This window comes from Eschrichtius robustus, chromosome 15 (genome assembly GCF_028021215.1).
Source record: "Eschrichtius robustus isolate mEscRob2 chromosome 15, mEscRob2.pri, whole genome shotgun sequence".
NCBI lineage: Eukaryota > Metazoa > Chordata > Mammalia > Artiodactyla > Eschrichtiidae > Eschrichtius > Eschrichtius robustus.
Genome location: NC_090838.1, coordinates 23128647 through 23148885, shown reverse-complemented (window position 1 = coordinate 23148885; position 20239 = coordinate 23128647). Strand labels below are relative to the sequence as shown.

Genomic DNA, 20239 nt, shown 5'->3' with positions numbered 1-20239 from the left:
AAATTTGAATGTATTTTGTCACGATTTCTGATGATAAGACATTGTGTTGACTTTTTGCACTGCAGCCACAGATAAGCAATAACTTGGAAGAGCAGCCCATAATGATCCCATGGTCTGTTCTTGAGATTTTACTGATACCTGGCTGCCTGTAAGTATTGGAGCCAGTACAAATTTCACAGTTACTGACTCAAGTGTGCAAAAACGTAATTTTCTCTATTCTCCTATAATTGAGTGTAATTTCAATTTATAATTGAGAAAATTTAATCTAGTCACTCTCAGATAAATTCATGTGAATTCAATCATTTCTTAGTCAATTCAAGTTTATAATTCAGTCACAATTAGGTTGAAAGCATCCTCTCTTTTATCCTCCCTGCCCTCTCCTCTTCCTGGAACTGATCTCAGCTCTCAAGGGCTTATCCTAGGAGCCCACTTCTTGGTCTTAATCTGTGCTGTCTGGTTCTGGGTGTAGCAGATGACACATGCTCCCTTGGGGGGTCTGCGGGACACAAGGGGGTTCCCATTAATTCTGTCCATTAAGAGGGCAGCTCCATCCTCACCTGGTTTTCATACTTCATCCTGGGCCAACCCCCGGGCTCTCTCTCTTTCTCGGCTAAATTTTTTTCTCTACACAGAAGCCTTCAGGACATTGTGGGTGTCCTCTTATGCCACTCTGACCTGTGGGACACTGGGTCTGGCAAGTCTTCTATCTTCTTGTACCTAGACATGCCACACCACCATTCCTACTCGCCACATCAAGATGACCTGAGGGGGCTTCCCTGGTGGCGCAGTGGTTGAGAATCTGCCTGCTAATGCAGGGGACGCGGGTTTGCGCCCTGGTCTGGGAAGATCCCACATGCCGCGGAGCAACTAGGCCGGTGAGCCACAACTACTGAGCCTGCGCGTCTGGAGCCTGTGCTCCGCAGCAAGAGAGGCCGCGATAATGAGAGGCCTGCGCACCGCGATGAAGAGTGGCCCCCGCTCGCCGCAACTGGAGAAAGCCCTCACACAGAAACGAAGACCCAACATAGCAATCAATCAATCAATCAATCAATCTTTAAAAATAAAAAAAAAAAAGATGACCTGAGGCACTTCTCCCCAAGGCTTGCTGGCTTGCTCTCTCCCCAGCCTCAGGCTGTGGTCCAGGGAGGGGGCACAAGTACCTCTTCTGTCAGGACCCTCCAGATAAGGCCTTGAGATGCACTGAAGAAATCTGATGCATATGAGGAAAGAGAAAAGCACATCCATTGACCTGTCACATCCCAGTCTGCCACAGTATTGTCTGGTTTATTTCCATTTACTATTTTACCTTGTAAGGTACAACCAACAGTCATTAGATTAATTTTATTTCATAACTGAAACTGACCAGAAGAAATTTCTAAACAAGATTGTTTCAAAAATATTTTGGGGAAATAGCTACTTGTTGGGATATATGTTTATGGCTACCCCAGCACTCTACGACCCCAAGTCCCCCATTCCCCCACTTCTGACGACTTATTTAGATATGTAAATTACTGAAGGATGGTGATCAAATTAGTCTCCTTACTTAATAATCACACTTCTTATCCTCATAAACTTCAAAGCTCATCTCTCACTAAGTGCTCACATACACATTTTCAAGTCATCCCACTGGTTTGTCATTTTGTGACCCCAAAGAACTTAGTATCATACGTCAGCCAGTTCACTGCCATTTTGAGAGTTCTTTAAAATGTTAAAACCAGTCCCAGAAATCCCTACAGGAGGCTATAAGTTACAGTCATCCATCTTGAAATGTGTCCATTGTTAGCTGTTTCTGAGACAAAGCTCAATCTAGTCAAGCCATGTCCTCCCATTTCACGGGGTCTCAACTTTAAAAATAATAACTTCCTAATAATAATAACAACAATAATAATAATTTCCTGAATATAAATTTGTCCAGGTATTTTACAAAGTATAAATTTAGCATTTCTAAACATGACGACAAAGATAGAAATTACAAAGAAAAAGACTGATAGAGCTGATCATGTAAAATGAAAACTTCTATACCCCCAAAAATACCATAAACAAAATTAAAAGGCAAAAAGAAAACTTAAAAAAAAAAAAAAAAAAACCCAACGGCAATATGGCAACTTATAAGACCAGTCAAAATGTTAATATCTTAAAAATTAATAAAACAAAGGTAAACACCTCATTTTTAAAAAATGAACAAAGGATGTACAAGTAATCCCTGAAAGAAAAATATGCAAATGACCAACAAAGTATATAATTTTTAAAATATACCAACTTTCTAATAAACTCATAAATGCAAATTAAAATGAGATGCCATTTTTCCTCTTTAAGATCAGCAGATTTTTTTTTTAAGGGTAATACCAATGTCGGCAAATTTGCAGTAAAGTAAACACGTATTCACACTGCCGCTGAGAATGTAAACTGGTAAAATATTTCTGGAGAATAATTTCACAATTTGTACCAAAAGCCTTAAAAATATTTATATTCAGGGGGACCATAACTCCCTTCTCCCTGAGTGGCTGCCCAGAGTACTTCCAAAGGGTAGAGAAAGTTGGGGGAAATAACTTTACAGTTGAACAACCTGACACTCACTGCGTCAGCCAGGTCAACACCAACATCATAATCATCAACATCAAGGTCTACATCAACAGTCGTAAATCATGTTGACAGTACATATTCTTGATATGATGTAATAAAAATGGCATATTACCTCTGTGACCTTCTTCTCAAAACCCCACAGCCCCGATCTAACCATAAGAAAAACAGTCACTCCCATTCTCCCATCTCCTCAGCCCCTGACAACCATTAATCTGCTTTCTGTTTCTGTGGATTTGCCTATTCTGGATATTTCATATAAATGGAATCATATATGACCTTTTGTATCTAGCTTCTTTCACTTAGCATGTTTTTAAGGTTCAACCATGTTACAGCATTATCAATACTTCACTCTTTTTATGGCTAATATTCCACTGTATGGATATATCACATTTTGTCTCTCCCTTCATCAGTTGATGGACATTTGAGTTGTTTCCACCTTTATCTATAGTGATATAGTGCTATGGTGAACAGTGAATAGTGCTGCTATGAACATTCATATACAAGTTTCTCTTTAAACATATTGCTTCTATAATAAATAAAAATACGCCATTCTTAAAAAAAATATATCTCTTTTAGTCTTGTCAGGCTGCCATAACAATACACCATAGACCTGGGTGGCTTTAACAACAGAAATTTATTTTCTCACAGTTCTGGAGACTAGAAGATCAAAGTTCCAGCTGATTGAGTTCAAGTATTTTAATCATCACCTGCTTTAGATGTTCTTCAGGGTCAGCCTTGGATAATTAATCTCTCTTAAACATTATTATAAATACTTGGCAGTTTGGGGGGAGGCTATTTTTGTCTTAGTAATCCCAAATTTATACAAGGAATGCATTCAACAAAGTTGGGAGTGAGCAGGAATGAAATTTCCCAGGTAAGGTTATAAGCGGGTTGGTGTTCCATCCCCTAGTCAGCCCAGACAAGCCATTCTTATGGATGTAAACGTTAACAAAAGAACTGAATCTGCTATCTACTCTTCAATCCAAGGGCAATTTTGCAGAACGCTCAGAAAATGTTATAGTATTTAAATATAAGGAAAAATGCACAGTGTTGGCTACGACATTACAAAGGCTCTTTAGCTAGTCTCTCTCTTCTTGTTTTGCAAACCCTGGGAAATCCTGAGGCTCAATTCTCACCCGCATTCCACCATGAATTCACATCATCACCCGATGTCTTTCCCCAAATGTGACACATACGCAAAACCAAAAATAACAACAAGAGTAAAGAGTCTATTTTGAGAAGTTCGTACAGCTAACAACCAAGATCTTTCCAAAGCCCAGGGTACATCTGTTTAAAAGTAAATATACAAAAGTCAAGAAATTAGATTCTGCTGTTATTTCCCTACTGGGAATTAGCAAGTGGTCCCTCAGTTTATATGGATGTTAAAACAATTTTTCCATGGGTCTTTCTGATAACATGTGAGCAGTGATCTAACAGCTGGGGAAGAATTCTCGATTAATTCCTCCCCTGTGTGCTGTGTTCTGACTCCAAGGCCAGGAGCCCTTCCCCTGCACCATCTTATCTTCCCCGTGTTAAGGGTGCAGAGACTGAGACCTGGAGGTCAAAGGCAATGAGCTAAGGATTTTTCTTGCGCTTGGGGAGTGGAAGAAAGGGCAGAAGTGAAGAAAGGAAGGGACACCATTCAGCCAGTGAATCAAGGACTTTTCAGGGCACAGCCTTCTTTGCAACCACCTCAGTGACAAGCTCCCAGAAAAACTAGGCTTAATTTAATCTTTCCTGTCTTCCTGGTGTGGGGTCTTGTCTAATAATAACACTAAATTCCATTTGTGCATGTTCAGTTTCACAGCCTGCTCCTCCTGCAGCATGAGCTGCATGTGGCGTAATTAATGAAGGTATGTAAAGTGTTTGCAGCAGAGCCTAGAACCTTCACGACGATAAACATCACCACCGCCATCATCATCATCATCCCTAAGTCAGTAGGATTATTCACATTTCAGTTTAGTTTTATTTATGTGCATGAATTGCCTTCACATTAAGAAGAAACAGTAAAATCGTTTTTTCGGTTTTAAAAATACTATAACTACTGCATTAAGAAAGTTGGAAGGGCATGAATGTATTGTATAATCTGATTGATGTCTGTACTATTTGAGCTGAAATCAGATCAATATATCTGGACCAGTGGCAGGGGGAGAATTCCATGGTACAGGGTTTGAGATTTGGGTTCCCCTAATGATCACTCGTAAGGAAGGGATGGCAATTGGACTTCTACATTACTGCTCTGAAGGAAAATACCTTGTTTGCTGTTAAGGCCAGACTCTTACAGAACCACAATCCTAACGACAAGGGTGTTAGAGTCAGAAGGGACCCTGGAAACCATCTATGATGTGGCACAGGGATTGTGACAGCCCGGAGTTGGGCACTGGCGAAGTCCCAACAGATCTCTACTAAATCCCTTCACAAGGTATTTTACAGGAAAGCCCAGTGTATTAAACAGAGAAAAGTGGAAGTGTTCAGTTAAAGCTGAGGTGTCCCTCAGACCCCTCACAGGCTCTTGAGAGCAGAGTTTGAAAATCATCAACACAGTTCAACCCCCTCATTTTGAGCCATCACAGCAGACAGCCTGAGACAGTGGAAAGATCGGGAGCCTGAGAGTCAGCCAGACCTGAGGTTTAAGTCCAGCTTTGCCACTTCATTAAGATGTTTGTCTCCGACACAGACACTGACTTCTCAAATAAATCCTGTATTTCTCCATCCACCTACGCCATGGGGTGGCTGTGTGGGGTTATGTCTATATGCACTTCTGTGAAGGACTTCATCCTGAGAAACATCTGTCTCAGGAAAGAAGAGTTAGCAAATTCACAAACTGTGCTTTGCTTTATATGTATAGAGTCGTTGCTATTTATCTTTTTGTTAAAGTAAGAGGTTGTTGCCTTGATTATACACATCACTGTTTTTTTTTCCTTAAGTGTGGTGAACGGATTGGTATTGACATACATACACTAATATGTATAAAATGGATAACTAATAAGAACCTGCTATATAAAAAAATAAATAAAATAAAATTTTTAAAAAAAAGTGTGGTGAACGCTGTAACATGGAAAACGTCTCTAACATGTTTAAGTTAATGAGGATAATACAATGGCAGGATGATTAGCAGCTATGCAAAATATATGTACAAATAGAAGAAAAGAGTGGAAAGTAATAATAAAAATTACAATGTACGTAAAATGCAAACATGTTTATGAAATGCAAACATTTTTGCTGAAATCCACATCTCTTACTTTAAAATATCGCTGGAAATAGAAGTCTACTTTACCAAGTAGAGACTTGAATTAATTGGTAGTTAATATAAAGCCATTTAACATATTCAGTTCCCTGGTCCCAAGCACCACTCTGGCTGCGAGCCAGCTGAGGGCCAGAGACCCAGGAGCCTGGGCTGAGCGCAGGGGTGTCAAAGTTTGGGACTTCCTGTGGGATCCAGAATTCAGGGCTAAGGGCTGTCTGAAAGTCGCCACCTAGAGACATAATTTAAACCAACGACCATCCGGCCAAGTCATCAATCCAAAGGTCCTCGTCAGAGACAGAAACAGTTTCGAAGGGCAACCTGGAGGACTTCTTTGGGCTGCAGAGCAAATCCAAAGTTGCTTCTCACAGATTCCTGCAGCCCTCTCTCTGGTGGGGCTGGATCTGAGCAGGTGACTGAAAAGTCCAACATGTGTTGAACTGCTAAGCCCAAGAGAAGATTGAAATAACAGCTGTCTTATCCCCCAAAATGTAGTAAGTACAACACAGGCTTTGGAGTCAGAGAGACAAGGGTTCAAATCCCAGATCAGCTACATGCTAGTTATGTGATTTGAGCAAATTATCTAAACTTTTCAGCCTCAGTTTCCTTATCTGGAAACACAGGTGTGGCAGAGGAGACTACTAGGCCTCTAAAATTGGGGCTCCCTTCCATGGTATAGAGATGTTGCTGGAAAGTAGCTGTCCTGCCAGGGACTGATTTCATTTCCCAGCACATTTCCATCTAAGTGCGGCTATGTTACAAGTCCTGGACATGAAGATGTGAGCAGAAATTATGGGTGTGTCAAAGAAGTTGAGAATCCAGTATGACTTCCCCATACTCTCTTCCCCTTCTGCCTTGGAAGTCATGTATTAAAGCTGTCAGTGTTTCAAAATGGAAGGGCCTAGATCCTCAGATCACCACTTGGAGGAGAGCTGTTTAAGACAGCAACCCAACTAAGAACTTCTACCTTGGCATTGGGTAAACAATGGTAACTCTTCATGTGTTAAGTCACTGAGATTTGGGGGTTGCTTGTTACAGTAGTTCGCATACCCTACGGTAAATATCTAATTTTTAGGGAAGAATTTAATCTATTTCAATAAAACAAGTTACCTTACCATACCAAAAAAAAAAAAACAACCCAAAAAACAAAAACAAACACACACAAAACAAAACTGGATAAATTTTTGCCAAATTTGGAGAGTACATTTAAGATACTTTGATGCCAAATATAGGCTACATAATATAGATGACACTTATTTTGGGGGCTCCTCAGCGGCAACTCAAAGACTTAAACAGTCAACCCCCAGAAGTACAATGAGAGGCCTGCGTAACTCCTGATTCAGACAATAAGACGTACAGAATAAGAACTGGTGAAAAGAATCAGGGGTTTCTAATATGATCACCAAATCAGAAGCCACTTAGAGCAGACACCTGAATGTCACATGCTGGTTTCCACAGAATTGCCTATCACATGAGCACCTCTGGATGGATTACTCTAAGGTGCGTAACAGTAGCCAGATTAATTTTTTAATGATGGTTACTGGTTCTCCTCAGCAAAGCAGGGGAGGCAAGCTAGTGAAATGATATACGTAAAGTGCCTACCACAGTGTCTGGAACCAGCCGCTAGCTCCCTTTTCCTGTTAGCTCACCACAGTAGTTGCTTGCTTATTGCCTCATCTCACATCTGCAGCAGGAAATTGTGTTGCAAAGAACATTCCTTCAGATCTGAAGGACAAACTATGCCCTAGGCTTGGCTAGTGGAAAATTTTTCTTAGTTTTGAAGGCTCAGGAGAGCTCACTGGTGATGCTGACAGAATTTGAGAAATAAGGCGTTTTTTTCAGGTTGCTTAAATGAACTTCAGTCTTGGCTCAGAATCAGTGCCACATGAGAACCATCTTTTGCTGACCAATTAGTTCAGGGCCACATGAAAAAAAATGGGGTGGAACTTATTTGACATGTTGAAGGGCAATGACGAGTCCTTAGTAAACAAAGGTTTACTGTACATAGTTATGTTTTGGATGTCATGGTTTGACCTATAATATGTCCAGATCTTAAAAAAAAATTTAGTGACCTTTTGAATGTGGAGCCTAGTTTTTCCCTCCTTGAGTGTGAACTGTACTTATTGATTGACTTCCTTTTTTTTGGCCGCACCACACGACATGCACGATCTTAGTTCCCTGACCAGGGATTGAACCCGCGCCCCCTGCAGTGGAAGCTCAGAGTCTTAACCACTGGGCCGCCAGGGAAGTCCCTTGATTGACCTCTAAAGAATAGAATGTGAAGCAAGTAAAGGTGTTTTTGGCTTCTGAAATTAGGACAGAGTGGCCTCCTCCTTGCTCTCTCTTGGACTTTTCACTCTGGGAGAAGCCAGCTGCCATGTTGTAAGACACTCAAACATCCCTATGGAGAGGTCCCCATGATGAGGAACTGAGGCCTCCTGCAAACATCCAGCAAGGAACTGAGACCTCTGTCAACACTTATGTGAAAAAGCTACCTTGGAAGCAAATCAACCAGTGCCAGTCTACCCTTCAAATAACTGCAAACCGGGCTGATGCCTTGACTGCAACCTCATGAGAGACCCTTAGTCAGGACAATCCAGGGAGCTGCTCCCACATTCCTGACCCACAGAAACATAACGTTTCATAATGAGATAATGTTTGCTGTTTTAAGCTGCTAAATTTGGGGGTTATTTGTTATGCAACAATAGACAACTAATACAGGGACCCTTTTCCAAGACCAAGAATATTATAGCTGGGACTCTCTTAGGCACAAAGTATACAATATTGCATTTTAGTTAGGGGTGTGTGTGTGTGTGTGTGTGTGTGTGTGTTTTAACGCACATAAAATGCAAAACTTAAGTGTACACCCAAGGAATTTTTACCTATGCATATACCCATGTAACTACTACCCAGGTCAAGATATAGAACATTTCCATTAGTCTAAGAAATTCCCTCATGCCCATATCCAGTTAATAACTTTTACCAGAGGTAGCTACTTCTCTGAGTTCTGTAACTATAGATTAGTTTTGTATATTCTTGAACTTCCTATAAATGGAGTTATTCCGTATATACTCTTTTATGTCTGGTTTCTTTCACTCAGCATAATAATTTTTAAGTTTATGTCGTTATGTATTTCAATAGTTTGTTCCTTTTATTGCTAGGAAGTATTCCACTGCCAAATTTATTTATTTCCCTATTGACAAACGTTTGGATTGTTTCCAATTTGAGGCTATTATGAATAAAGCTAATATGGATATTCTTGTGCCAGTCCCTTTTGTGGACCTAGGCATTCAATAGTCTTGGGTAAATCCTTAGGAGTAGAATTGATGGGTCAGAAGGTGGGTGTATGTTTAACTGTTAAACAGTTTTCCAAAGTAGTTGGTCATTTTACATTCCCACTGAAAGTAATGCTTCTTTTTTTTTAATTTGAAGCAACACCAGTTTGAAAAGAAAGAAAAACAAAAGCGAGTCTTAATGAGAAATGAGAGGCAGTGAATAAAGAGCTTCCTAAATTATTTGGAATAGTCAAGAAAACCAGTCTATAAGGCACAGAGCTATCTGACAGCTGATCCTCCGGGCAAATACTTTTATTTTGATTATTGGTTTGGAAATAATTTTAGTCACTTAGATCAAAAGTTTTCACAAAGATGATTCAAGCAGGGGACCAAATCCCAAGAGGAGGAAGAACTTACATAAAGAACCCTTCAGATGAGCTTTGCACTGTGTTAAATGGAAGAGAGAAGAATCTTCCCACATGGCGTGCTTGTTTACTGGGCCAGCCCAGGCTGTAACAAATGAAACAACTTTTTGATGTGTAACACAGTTCGCCCCCAGGCACTGAGTCAGCTTTGTGTTTCCCATGAGTCCTGCTTCAAATAAACAGATCCGAGAACTTGATTAATTAAGCACTCTGGGGCATAGGACTGTGCTAGGCCCCAGGCTCTGCACACAGGCTGGTAGCCAGTCTGCAGCTTGCTCCCGGCAGAAGAGGGATCCCTAAGTCCTAAAACCCACTGTGTTATTTTCGTTGGTTGTATGGGGCTCAGTGAGAGAAAATGAAAACTGTAAAGCCAGAATATAACTCCATTCTCAGCAACTTCAGGAGATGCTCGATGCAATCTTTTTTCTATTAGGAAAATTAAACATTGTCCACGAGCTAAATAACCAAAAATATGAAATGGTTAAATCAAAGCCTCTCTTCCTTCTGCAGTTGGTGGGAATTATTGTGTGTTTAAGAACAGAGAAATGACACAATGAGGCCTTAGGAAAGTCCTGAGGCATCAGTGTGCCAAGCAGAGAGCCATCTGCACAGACGTAGAATGGCAAAAACCCGATCTGGGGCTCTAAGCCATCGTCAGTAGGCAGTTATTTCCAGACAATTCAGGAAAGGACTGGGGCTTGGTCCTGGACAAACTAATGAATTTTCTCTTGACTTTTATTATAAGTGACTTAGATGCCAGGGGGAAAGGAATAAGGAATTCCTTTTTTTTTTTTTTCTTGAGTACCTACCTCTTGCCAAGCACCGCGCCAAGCAGTTGCCTAGCATTAGCTGACAATTGACTTAATCCCCCCAACAACTCCATGAAGTAGATATCACTATCCCCATTTCAAAGATGAGTTCTGCCCCAGGGAAGTTAAATCACTTGTGGAAATTCCCCCAACTAAAAGGAGGAGAACTCAGTATTTAAACTCAAGTCTCCCAACTTCAAACCCCTGCTCTAGACTTTACTGACAGCAAAGAAAGTGTTAAAGGAGCTTTTAAATGGGCAGCTGCTGCCTTAGCCATGGGCAAGAGTACCAGGCTCAGACTGAGTAGAAGCTGGGCTTGAAAAGGAAAATACATTTTTCCCTGAAGTTCTACTCCTAATGGCTCTCCACTGCCCAGGTTTAGCTTATTTTCCTATGAGGAAGGTTTAATAAAAAGCCTTTTCCTGTGGGAGCATTGTCTCCCTGAGTCCCTACAGTTCACAGGGACCGGCCTTGAGCTTTATATGATGGAGAGTTTTTCTGCTTTCCCCTCCAAGGCTCCCTGCGATCTACCTCCCTTTTCTAGGGTAGAGGAAAGCCTTCTTTATTCCCTGTCTTATTTAGAGATGTCCTCCAGCACTAGAAAGTCATAGTATTTTTATAAGCCACACACACAAACAACAATGTACCGCCTCAATTCCCAGCTACTGTGCAGTTTTGGGGTCTTCTGGATGGCAGCAGGTTGGCGCACACTCGGATGATTTGCCCTTAGTAAACTGTTAAGGTCACTTCTCTGCCAGGATTCATAAACGGTGAGCCCTCACTTCCCCTCCACAAATGTGCCTCTTCCAGAGCCTTTTGCAATTATGGCTCATTTCTCTAGGTTTCATATGGCAGGCATCTGAACAGAATTAAAAACATAAGCACGTGCAAAAATAATCCACTTCCCAGGATAGTAAATGCTGAGTTCTATATTAGGACACGCTGTGAGCGCTGACTGGCTAGGGCATGATTAACCTAATAGGCTTAAAGTTCCACTTGCCATGCACATCTGTCAGGACACGAGCAAAATGCAGTCCCGTAATCCACGGGACTGCAGTCCTCTAGAACTGCCCTGTTGCTCACCAGCAGCAGAGGGTTCAAAACTTAGAACAACACCGGAACGGCGGCAGCATCACTACCTCTACACGATGGGGCCAAGGAAGTAAAGAAAGCCGGTTCCAAGTTTAGGACATTGCACCTTGGACTTCAAAGGATTCTGGCTTGGAAATTGCCTGGATGGACTAGTAAGACTGCCTTTTGTTCCTGTTTTGAATACAATTCTCTGAAAATTGCGAGGGTTGCAGATGGGAGATGACTACAAGCTGACATCATGGGATGTACACCTTCCCACAGTGATATTGTTAACAGCGTTGCTAAGAGTGGCATCCAGTTTTTTAAAAAGCCCAAAGCAATTCTGCCAGGATGTCAGGGGGCCAGTGAAATATGCTCCATCCCTTCGCTGGTTCAAAACTCCACCTGCTATGACTCTGGAGGGGGCTCGTCCCAGGGACAGAGGCCAGCAGAAGAGCAGCAAAGTCCCAGGTGGATCCAGTCCGTGGCTGAAAGTCTTTGTCAGCTCACCGGAGATCCCACTTCAGGCAAAAGGAAAGCTATGGAAGGACTGATCCCAGAAACCAAAACCTCCCCATCCCAGCTGAACAAATCACAAAGCTACGTGACTACAGACATTCCATTCAAGAGACAGAGTTCCCATGGATCACAAGGGGCGGTCTTTTCTGGGGAAGAGAGTGAAGAAAGTAATACCCAGGAGACTTCCAAATGGGAAAAGAGGCCAAAATGTCACAGGTCGAGCAAACAGAGCCATTACTGCCAAACCATCCTTCCTGCCCACGAGTCTGAAGACAAAGTAGACTTCCCTGAGCCCCTGGTGAAGGCCCACCAGCGTGCTTACACCTATCTGCACACCTGCCTCTCCAAATACGAAGCAGTTCTGAGCATCACCCATTGTGTCACACAGACCCAGGAGCTGCTGCAGCCCATGGTCGGCTTCCTGTTGCTGTGTTTTGATGAGGTCAACCAGCTCTTGGGGGAAATCTCCAAGGATGGAGAAGAGCTCCTCCAGGAAGTTAAGGAGGATCTGGCTTGGCCGTTGAAGAAAAGAGAACCCCAGGAGCAGCCAGATCTCTTGCGGCAGCTTCTGCAGTACACAGTTAGCAAGCTGCGGGCGCTCAGCGGCACGGTGGCCTCGCTCTCTGACAGCCTCCTGGAGGGCTCCGGCCGCTACTTCCACGGCGCCGCAGGCCACCTGGGAAACAAGCTGAGCAAGAAGAGGGGTGCGGATGAACGCCTCCTAAGGGTTCTGGGGCACCTGGAGAGCTTAGCGAGTGGCCACAGTGACCCTGAAGTGCAGGGTCTACCCTTGTGCTCTGAGGACAGTGGCATTGGTGCTGACAATGAGTCCGTGCAGCTGGCAGGCAAGCTGGGCAAGCAAGCCAGCTGGGACTTCGTGCTGGAGCCTGCAGAATGGAGGCCAGCGATTTCACCCACAGCGGAGGCCAGGCTGTCAAGACATACCTGGCAGCACGGTCCATTCTGGATGGGTTCAGCCAGACCCCAGGACTGCCCGCTCTCAAGGCCTCTTACAGCAAAGGTTCAGCCAGCAGTGCAGGGTGGACCAGGGAGCCCCTGGCCCTCCAGCACAGGCCCAGAAAATACTGCCTCCAGGCCTTGGGGGCTGGGCCAACGCGCTCCGTGTGATTCCCCTGGGATCAGGATCTCCAGGGAAGCACACTTTCCTAAAGGCTCCAGGTTGGTGGACACTCCGCCCCTCAGTGAAGGTGAGGACAGCAGCCCAGAAGAGGAGGAAGACAAAGAGAGTTGCCTGAGTCCGCGTGCGTGGCAGGGACACGCTTCCCATGCAAGGCCTCGGTCTTCACCCGCCGGTGCCGAAAGCCCATTTCAGCCACACCCCCGGAGGCTTAGGAGCCCCCAGGACCAGGAAATGATTCTGAAGATGAAGGAAGCAATCAGTGAAAGGATCAAGTTTGTCCCCGTGCCCTCTGAGCACCAGGAATGGACTGAGGAAGAGGAGAGAACCATGGTGCCCCCAAGACCGAACACGCCCAGCGACAGCAGGAAGGTCCCCTCAAGGCAGAGGAGGTCCCAATCTGAGGGGTGTCTGAAGAGTCACGTGGAGGATCCCACCCTCCAGGAGCTGCGGAGGGTCCAGAGAGACCTCAGCCAGAGGCTGGAGGCGCTTTGCACCCAGGGCACCCGACAGCAGGGGTACAGCCAGAAGCAGGTTCTGCAACCCAGGACAGCAGCGCTGAGGCCCGACAACTGCTGCAAGGTCACCCCAAGCAGCACCATCAGCAAGCTGAAGGCATCCCTCACCAAGAACTTCAGCATTTTACCAAGTCAGAGCACCTTGCAGAAATGCTGTCCCTGCCCTGAGGGAGAACAGCCCTGGCAGGGAAAAGCTGAGGGGCTTCCAAACGTCATCCCATCAGGTGAGAGGGCCAGTGAGGCTCCCAGGGCCCGGGACTGGAACATCAGGAGCTGTCCTACCAGAACATCGGTCAAGAGACTCATTGAAACTTTCAGTCCCACCGAGGGTCTAAGGACACTGGGGGATTCCAAGGACTCTGGGCGGAGCCCCTGCCCCAGGAAGTGGGGGGTCCCCACCGTGCCTCCCAGATTCCCCATTTACAGGGGACTTGCCCCTTTGTATCCAAAGCCTCGAATCTCTCCAACAGCAGGTGGAGAATCTCTCAGGATGGGCCCAGGCTGGAGGCCCTTTGCTCCCACCTTTCCCCCTCTGCTCACAGCAGAAACATCCAAGAGTGAGGACCTCAACTGTGAAACAGAGGCGAACCCAGAGCATCTCCCTCCGCCGCCTCTGGAAATCCTGATGGACAAATCATTCACTTCCCTGGAGCCCCCAGAAAGCAGCAATCTCGCAGAGAGCTCCCTTGAAGGGACCGACGTGCCAGGGCTGGGAGGGGCTGGCCCCGCCCGGAGAACGTGGGCTTCCCCAAAGCTAAGAGCCGCCATGAGCCCCTCTGACCTGCTGCCCAGCAAGAGCACGGCCACCCTCGCCAGGGCCCGCAGCGCAGAACCAGGGAGCAGCAAGAGAGGCTGCAATCCCGGAAAGCTCGCCTTGGACCTCAGCCACCCACCAGCAGCCAGCGGAAATCCAGAGGTGCAGGGCAGCAGGGCTCAGAGTCAGGCACGAGCGGACAGGGCCACAGGCCTCTCCAAGCATCCCCGGAAGGTCATCCACTGGCACCACTCCAGCCACACGTCCGGGCAGAACAGGACCTCGGAACCCAGCCTGGCCAGGCCAATGCGAGGGCCACATTCTCCCGAGGCCCCAAGGCAGAACCAAGATAGAAGCCCCGCGCTGGTCAGGAAGGCCTCTCCCACAAGGGCGCACTGGACGCCCAGAGTGGGCAAGAGGCACTCAAGCCTGCCCTCCACTCACAGAGCTGCCCAGCCAAGTGTGCCCTGTGTGCACAGGTCTCCCAGCCCACCGCTCAGCCCTCCAGTGAGCCCCAGGGTGCTAAGCCCCCCAACAGTGAAGAAACGAGCTTCCCCTCCCCCCCAGCACAAACTGTCCACCCCTCCCTCGGCAAGCCCACCCGCTCAGCACAAGGTCTCCGGCCCCCCTGCCCAGTGCGCAGAAGCCAGTTCCCCTGCCTCTGGCCCCTCCCCATCTCCGCCAGCGTCTCCCAGTCAGGGGCCCAAGGAAACAAGAGATTCTGAAGACAGTCGGGCAGCCACGGCCAAAGCATCTGGGAACACGTGTTCCATTTTCTGTCCAGCCACCTCCTCTCTGTTTGAAGCTAAGTCACCATTCTCAACAGTACCCCAACTCACCCCACCATCGCTGCCACCTGAAGCTGGGGGTCCTTGTGCGACCCCAACAGGATGCTGGAGGAGCAGCTCCGGGCCACGACTGAGGGCGGACTCACAGCGAGGGACAGCTCTGTGTGCCCTCAACCCTCAGCCTTTCATCAGAAGGACGGCTTCTGACTGCCGGCCGGGCATCCGCCTTCACCTGCCTGCCCCGGGCACCACCAGCGACGCTCGTGAATCCCAGCTTGGCCAGAGCAGGTAAGGAGAGTCCTCGGGCCACAGCCCTGGAGGGGTAGAGTTATTGGGATAGAGCTGATGGGCCCTTAGGCTCATCTGGGTCAGTAGTTTTCAAACTGTGCTCCAAGAGAAGAGCAGCTGGGAGAGGGGTCTAGGAATGTCCTGTCTCCCAGTCCCCCATGCTTAAGCGACCGTCTTTCATCTGTTACACACTTCAGGTTCCCGAGAAAGATTTAATTGCAAGGGGCTCTGCTGTATTAAAAAGTTTTTAAAAAAATTTAAAAATTAAAAAAAAAAAGTTTAAAACAATCAGGTTGGTGCAACCCCATGTGCCCCTTATTTTACACTTGGGGAAACTGAGGTGAAGTGACTTGACCCCCAAAGTTGAGTCATTGTCACCTGTCTGGAGCCAGCAGCCTGATTTCTATCTTTCCTGGTTTACGGCAATAGACCAGCATCTTAGTGGGAGGTGCTCAAAGTTTTTGGTCCCAGGACTTCTTTAAGCTCTTCAAAATCGAGACCCCCCAAGGAGCCTTCGCATATGTGCGTTGCATCTATCGCTTTTTACTGTGTTACAAATTAAAATTGAGAGATGTTTAAAATATTTATTAATTGAAAAAACAAAAACGACCCCATTCTGTGTTAACATAAACTATACCCTAATGAAAAGTAACTATATTTTCCACAACAACAAAAAAATTGAGCAAAAGGAGTGGCACTGTCTTATACTTTTACAAATCTCTTTAGGGTGTGGGCTTCACAGAAAGACAGTTGGACTCTCAGACCTTTGTCCACAGTCAATCTGTTGTGATATCACACATCACGTAGTCTGGAAAACTCCACTCTACATTCCTGAAAGAATAAGTGAAAAAGGCACATAACATCTTAGTATTATTGTGAAAATAGTTTTGACCACGTGGACACAACCCCCCCGCCCCCCGCCCCCAAAAGGATCTGGGAGGCACCCAGGGGACACGCCTTAACAAACAGCGGGTCCTGGAGGTACTGAATATGAAAGTCTGGCTTCCCCATACTCCCGAGGACCTGCCCCCACTTCTCCTCCAATCCAGCCTCATCTCCATCTCCCCTTTCAGAGGAGTATAGAGCAAGAATAAGACTCTCCATGAGCACTGAGCACCAGAACCCAGGCGGAAGGGCTGCCATGCCTGCCCTGGGCCGGCTGAGTTCTACGTGTGCCTTTCTCATGAGGGGCAGCTGACTTGCATGTCCTTGGCCCAGCCCTGCAGACAGGGGGCATGACTCAAAGTATAGCCATTGCCTGGGAGTTGAAAGGACTCGAATGGTGGTGTGATTATTTTACAGAGTTTACGGGGACACGCATCTTTTCCCAAATTGTGGCACGGGGAGAAAAACGTAAATCTGAGGTCGATTAAAGAGGAACTCTTATCAATGTGTCTTGATATCATATCAGACAAAGCTCAACCCACAGCAGTCCTTGCTATCTTTGCATTGCCCACAGTTGTGTAAATCAGAAGTTAATTTCTGCCAGAGCGATATGTGTTACAGACTTCACAGTCTGTCCTGGCATAAATGGTAGATTTTCCACAAAGTACTCGGCAGTCAATTTTAAATAAAGATATTATCTCGGGAAAGTTGTGCATGATTATAGTTATAGAAACTTCCCCAGCCACTTGAAAGAAATGAAGTATTGATTATTTTTGCAAGAATCTTCATCTAATGTTGCTCTTTTCTTAAATCTAAAATGAGCTTCCTGCAGCACAGTGCCTTTCATCTGAGAACCTCTATAAATGTTATTGCATTATTCCTCACGCTAGCCATTTATTCAGTTATTAGATTTCTAAAACTGTGCCCTTCAGGAGAAGAGCTTGAGAGAACAAGGACAATAAAATGGCATTAATTAAAAACACTAACACTTTAAAACAGCAGGAGCAATAATAAAGCAACATAAAATTGTTCAAGGAGAAAATACTGCCATTCTCTCAGGTTTCTCCTCGGAATAGGGCGCCCTTAAAGGTTGTTTTATGTCCTGAATCTCAATATTCAGAGAGATGAGGTGGGGTGGGGAGTAATTGTAGCTTGAAAGAGGGAAGAGGATTCATAAAGAGGAGCCTTCCCAAGGTCACGCGGAAGGTCACAGAATGACTCACAGCCATTCCCCTATCTCCTGGTCAGACCACACCTCTAAGCTGTTCCAGACTGTGAAACTGTGAGCACGTGATGAATGTGATGGGGAAATGCTTATTCCCCAGACACACACCCCACTCCCCACTCAGCCCTGTAAAATTAGCGTCTGGGAGCAGAAGTGCACCAGCTCTAAGAGGAGGGCTTTTGCGGCTCTGGAGATGACAAGCATTTTTTTCTGCCCTCCTGCGTATGGGAAACAATGCCAGGGAACTGAGCATGATTCCCCCAAGATCATGCAACAAGACAACAAGCCAGTGCCCGAGAGCCAGAAACTGTTACAGGCTGTTTCCCCAAGCAGGGACTTGCAGGGACAGCCCTACCCATCGTATCTCGAGCCGAGGCAGGCGTGCAGGATGCACTGGCCTGTGTCTGGTGTTGATCCCCTGCAGGTCATCCCATGCCCCTTTTTTAGAAAAACTGATGGTGTTGATATCTTCCCCACCTTGGGGCCCAGGGATTGGGCGCAGTCCTTGGGGGCTTCCCCAGGAAGCTCTGTTACTGAGCTTCAAGTGTTATTTACGTGTTGAATCCCCAGGTGAAGGCACCTGTCTCTAACCAGGTCTCAGTGTGCCCAGACTTGCTCCGCTAAATGCGGTGCTTTTAATCTTTGCCAGTCAGGGTCTCTCTGCAGGGGGCCTGACCCCGTTTCCTGGAGACCTGGGTAGCCTGGCTCCCCAGCAGGTCTGGGAACAGGTGGAACCACGGCCACATGGCAACCAAAACAGTCGACCTCCTGGCCTGAGCCTCATGCATATGTGGGACCTGGTTGGGGGCGGGGAAGACACGGTTCAAGAACCAAATCCTGCGTCACACCTCGGTGTCAGCCTCCACTAACACTGCATGCCACAGCCTGTCCCCTGGGCCTGCCCCTCCCATTCCTGCCAGCTGCTCCAGTCTGGGAGCAGCAAAGGGTCATGCCTCCCCCTGCTCAAAAGGGGCACAGGCAGAAGAAAAAATAAGGTGGGAGCTGTGGCCCACAAATCACTGGGTCCTGCAGGGACTTACGATGGGGCCAGAGGCTGACATAGGTGTGACCGGCTCTAAGGAACAGGGTGGGTTCCTCACTGCCTGAAAACCACGTATGACGGCCAGTGTCAGTGCCCACCCCACCTCCCCCCACCATTCCTGCCACCCTGATCTTGTTAGGATCAAAACTCAAACTTGTCCGCCACTGGTTGGACGTCCCACGTAAGCCTAAGCACGCAGAGCCGAGCACACTCATAATACAGTCAAGAAGGTGCTGTCATGGGCAGAGAGAAGGGCTTCTGGTCTGTGCGTGTGGGGAGCTGGGGCCAGTCCTGGTCCTGAGGTGACTGATGGAGAGGCTTCGAGCCTCAGGTGCCCACCTGTCATATGACAGGGTGGTCCCTCAGGTCCCTTGCAGGTGTGACTTCCTAGTCCTACTACAAAACAGCACCAGTGACGGCCGACAATTTAGTGAGCACCTATCATATGCTGGTTAGTGTGTGGAGAGTTTTCCATGTGCCAGCCAATATTGATAACTTTGAGTGTCCTACGAGATGGGTATTATTACTATCTCCCTTTCACAAAGCAGGAAACAGAGAATCAGAGAGATTAATCAACATGCTATAGGTCACACAGCTAGTAAGTGGAAGGGCCAGGACTCGAACCCAGACAGCCGACTCCACCCTCCACGCGGTCTTCGTGAGGCTAGCCTGGCTGCCCGTAGCCAGTGTGGCTTCCCGAGCTGGTCCCCCATCTGGCCTAAACTTGCTCCGTGCTTGTGACCACCCTCCATTCTGTGCTCCCAGAGCACATTGGGTGTCCCTCTCTGTTCAGAGCCCCTCTCACTGTGGCACTCAGCAGCGAAGCTCTATTCTAGCCAAATGCCAGGTCTGGGCCAAGCAGTTTTCATTTTATTCCATTCAGGAAAAGGGTGGAAGCTGAGCAAAGCAGGGGTTTTTTTGCTGTTATTGTTGGTGTTATTTTTGATTCAACTAGCTAAGCCTAGCTCTTTATTAAATAAGAAGTGCTTTTAAAACAAAAACAAAATAAAGGCCTGGCTCCCGAAGTCCTGAGGGAGCTGCTTTGCTCACAGCAGCAGGATCTGGGCATCCCAAGAGAGAACAGGACTCAGCCTGTCCTCTGAAACACCAGGAGCTTGGCTCTCACGGTGCCCAGCCACAGCAGACACCCACAAGGACAGCACCAGCGGGCAAAGCTGATACAGAAAGGCAGAGGCCTGGCACCAGGAGACCACCAGGTCTGTGGGTGACACAGATGGGAGGGCTTGAGAGAGACAGAATGGAGATGGGGCGGGGCCAGAAGGAACAAGGAGGGTTTAATTGGCACCTGTGCTTTCTCTCTGCAGCAGCAGCGAGGAGGGCTCCAAGGACACAGAGCCGTGGAACAGTCCCTGTGCCCCAGAACCGAAGGGCGGCAGCAGGGGCGCATCGCCCCCAGAGCTCTGCGTGCTGGGCCACGGGCTGCAGCGGGAGGCCAGCGCCAGCCATGCCCAGGACAAGCCCCAGCAGAAGGAAGCGGCCTGACGGGCTGGCCGCCTGAGTCACACTGATGCCAGTCACCCCAGAAGACAAGGGTGACAGCCAAGCCTCAGACAACCCCAGAGAGGGTGGGCCAACCAAACTCCTCCTGAGAGGTAGGAAAGGCCTGGAAAGGGCACTGCCCAGAGGCTCTCCTAAATTCTAAACAATCACTGTT

The 20239-nt window shown here is 46.8% G+C and overlaps 2 protein-coding genes across 2 annotated transcripts in view; one reads left to right on the top strand and one right to left on the bottom strand.

The window, feature by feature from the left end:
• Positions 1–20239, bottom strand: part of CLIP4 (CAP-Gly domain containing linker protein family member 4) — a 113166-nt gene that overhangs the window by 81997 nt on the left and 10930 nt on the right. The gene's annotated exons all lie outside the window — the stretch shown is intronic.
• On the top strand, positions 11667–20067 carry PCARE (photoreceptor cilium actin regulator). Its single transcript, XM_068564149.1, has 2 exons — positions 11667–15412; positions 19890–20067. The coding sequence occupies exons 1-2, from the start codon at positions 11667–11669 to the stop codon at positions 20065–20067; spliced, it is 3924 nt and encodes a 1307-aa protein (XP_068420250.1).